We start from the raw sequence: 3773 nt of genomic DNA on the forward strand, positions 1-3773 counted from the left end.
TCTAAATTACCACATCTCCAACATTTTGGCTGCAAATTTGGATACATGCAAGACAATTTTTGGGGATCTAGATGCCATCTATAAAACATTTTATAAAAAATTTCCCTTAAATTCTGTGCTTGGGTGAACTTGACATTTCTTACCCAAATTACCTCCCATGTATCTAACATAATTGGTTCTTGAATATTTTGTGCCCATTTAATCATACAATCTTTAACTAATTCTGTTTCCGAATCAAATTCTATCAAAACACTATAAATTCTCCTAATAAGAGCTCTACTTTGATCTTTAATCTGCTTTATCAAGTTCACATCTTCCAAAGTTAAACCAAGCTTTTGATCTATATGCCACCTCTCCACCAACTGACAATATAAAAACCAGGACTGGAGAATATTATCTTGTTTCAAATCATCCAATAATTTAAATTGCCAGTCCTGTCCTCTTGCAATAAGCAAATCCTTACAAACAATCCCTTCCAGTTTAACTCCCCTTGTAATTCCTTGTATTGCATGTTCCGGAATAGCCCAAATTGGAATTTTAACATTTAATTTATAATAATACTTTTTCCAAACTCTCAAAAGTGCACTTCTTATAATATGAGACTTAAAAACTTGATCAATCTTCTTATCAAAAAATAAATAAGCATGCCATCCATAAAATAAATCCCAACCTTCAAGAATCAGTATGTCTCTATTAGTTAAATTAATCCAATCAGCAATCCAAGTTAATACCACCGCATCATAATATAATTTTAAATTTGGGGCTTTAAGTCCCCCTCTTTCCCGTGCATCTTGCATAATTTTAAATTTAACCCTCGGCTTTTTCCCCTGCCAGATAAATCTAATAATACCTCTTTGCCATTCATCCAAATTTAAGTCATTTTTTAAAATAGGTATCATTTGAAACAAAAAGAGGAATTTAGGAAGAATATTCATTTTAACCACTGAAATTCTCCCTAACAAAGATAATTGTAGATTTTTCCACTCCTCTAAATCCTTTTGAATTTTTATCCATAACTTATCATAATTATTTTTATACAGTTTGACATTAGAGGCTGTAATATAACCACCCAAATATTTCACCTTTTTCACTATTTCAAAACCAGTTAAGTTACTTAAAGTCTCTTTATCTTTCATTGACATATTTTTAGCTAATATTTTAGTCTTATTATTATTTACTTTAAATCCAGAAACTTTCCCATACTGAGTCAAAATGTGTGTCAAATTTCTTACTGAATCAATCGGTTGAGATAGAGTGAAAACCAGATCATCAGCAAAAGCTCTAAGCTTATAATCATTCTTGTCCAAAGTTATTCCTTTTATAACCGATGATTCTCGAACCTTAATTAATAAAATCTCCAAAGTCAAAACAAATAATAGAGGTGATAGTGGACATCCTTGCCTCATACCTTTCTCAATTTTAAATAAGTCTGTCAATCCTCCATTTACTACCACTTGTGCTGATTGTAATTGGTAAATAGCCTTTAACGTCTTAGAATTTTAACAATTTGTTTTGTTTGCTTAACATTTCTAACATCATTTTTTGACAAATACACATTGAGACTGTTTTGCTTTTTAATAAACCCACTTATGGAATCAAAATATACATCATATACTTTTTAAACTTAGATTTATTTTTATTAACACTATGTGTAGCTTTTTCTCTTAGAATCCAATAAAATCTTGCATTATTTCAATTTCAATAATGCAACATGTAGGGGAAGGGTGTGCATGAATGTCCAATGTCCATTATAATTGAAATTACATTTATCTGCATGAATTTGCATCATTTGTGGCAATTTATATAATTTGCATCAGCTAGAGATGATGCATCTTTCATCATTTTGCTTTTTTCCTGTAGCTTCCGTGAACTTTGATCCAGAGACTGCTCATCGCCGGATCGTCATTTCTAGGGATCGAAAAACTACAACATGGGGAAGGGAAGAACAACCACTTCCTGAAAGTGATAAAAGATTTAACACGCGGGTTTGGGTTCTGGGTCAGCCTGGGTTTAAATCAGGAAAACACTGTTGGGAGGTGGAAATAAAACACGATGGAGAATGGGCGGTGGGAGTTGCCAGGCAGTCAGTGAAGAGAAAAGGAATGACGGATTTTAGCACCAAAGAAGGCATCTGGGCTGTTGCAGAATATTGGGGGAAAGCCAATTACGTAGCTTTTACTGAGCCACAACACACCAAGATTTTTTTTGAAAAGAAGCCCCGGAGGATTCGTGTGTTTGTGGATTACCTCTATCAAGAAGTGGAATTTTTCAATGTAGAAACAAAGACTACCATATTCTTTTTCTCAAACGCATCCTTCTCTGGAGAAATAATCTACCCCTGGTTCCGGGTTTGGGATGGAACTGAGCTGACGCTTCATCCCTAATGCCCAGCACTTAATGAAAAAGGGAGCTCTTTCTCATGCCACTCTGCTGGCTAGGTATGGTGGGAGCTGTGGTCTAGCATATTTGGAAGATGGCCCTGTGGATTATACTACTTGGGATTGTGAACATTATGCAATCATGGCTATTGCAGAAATGCTTACTTCAACCATCCATACAACCTTTCACCTAATACCTTCAGGAAAATTTGGGAATTATAGATAAGTCACCAGTTTGGGGAAGCCTATTCTAGAGTGTATAAAAGGTTGCAACCAAGTTAATTCTCTACAGTCATAAGAGTAAGATATGCAAATATCTCTGCAGATATGAATAAGCTTCTGTAATTTCAAAGTATGAGTCTTTCCAACAGAGGTCCATTGTATTTCAACAATATTCCCAGCTATGGTCCATGAGAATCACACAGGTTGATTGTGGGGACAGTCACGCAGGTTGGTTGTGATGCAAACTGTGGCTGAAATCTCAAATTTTGGCAGCATTGTTCAGGATTTCAGATAGAGCACAAACATTTTATATTCCCATGAGCGATATCATGAGATCACAGCACTTGTGGGCATCACACAATCAACTTGCTTATGTAGCAATTTGTGATAAGAAAGTTTGCATGAAGAAAAAAATGGGAATTGTCAACCATTCAATTTTCAGCACCTTAAGTAGTCAAGATAGAATTCCACTCTTGAATCTTAGTGTTCTGTGAAGATTTCCAATACAGATATGATCCAGGTCTGATCTTTCTTATTCACGTAAGGTTAGGCAGATATTGCTACTTTTTGAAATACATTTTACCTAAGCCCAAATGAAATAAACCACATCATGACTTAGGTGATTTGTGAATTTGATCATGTTATTTAGTATTGCAGTAATTTCAGTAGTATGAACCCAATTTTTGTCATATTTTTAATATTAACTTAGGGGGCTTATACAGTAATAAAGGCCTACTCCCTTCCACAATCATTTAGTTTAGTTAGTTCAGATTCATCATGATCCAGTGGAGATTTCTCCAGGATTGGCAGAACTGTTTCTTTGAGTCCTTGCAAGCTCATTCAGGTGTCACCAGTGACAGCATCCAGCCAACTTGTGTCTGTTGCCCCTGCCCAAACTTTAACACAATCCTTCTAGTATTGAAACATTCTTGCAGTCCAAGGTGTTCTCAACAATTCTCTCCAGCAAAATGTGGGTTCCTACAAATGTATTAGGGGAGTGTAACTCCCGTAATTCTAGCCTTCCAAACAGCTTCTGATATCTTCCAATAAGTAAATATATATTGTCTGTGAATCTTTTGCCCCATTTGTAACGTTCATTGGGTGTTTGCCGACATGTATTCTCAACTGTTAACTGAGGTTCTCTGTCACAGAATCCTTTCTGCCATTGTCCAG

The 3773-nt window shown here is 35.4% G+C and overlaps 1 protein-coding gene across 1 annotated transcript in view; it reads left to right on the forward strand.

Annotated features, from left to right (window-relative positions):
• LOC107293281 (butyrophilin subfamily 1 member A1) overlaps positions 1-3765 on the forward strand; it is a gene marked incomplete at its 5' end in the record, with an annotated part of 11379 nt that extends 7614 nt beyond the window's left edge. Inside the window, one exon of the mRNA XM_015822431.2 lies at positions 1861-3765. Within this exon, the coding sequence (XP_015677917.1) occupies positions 1861-2384 (524 nt within the window). The remainder of the gene's footprint in view (positions 1-1860) is intronic.
• Positions 3766-3773: the final 8 nt, after the last annotated feature.

The sequence above is a fragment of the Protobothrops mucrosquamatus genome, unplaced genomic scaffold, assembly GCF_001527695.2.
Source record: "Protobothrops mucrosquamatus isolate PMUCROS unplaced genomic scaffold, P.Mucros_1.0 scaffold1566, whole genome shotgun sequence".
NCBI lineage: Eukaryota > Metazoa > Chordata > Lepidosauria > Squamata > Viperidae > Protobothrops > Protobothrops mucrosquamatus.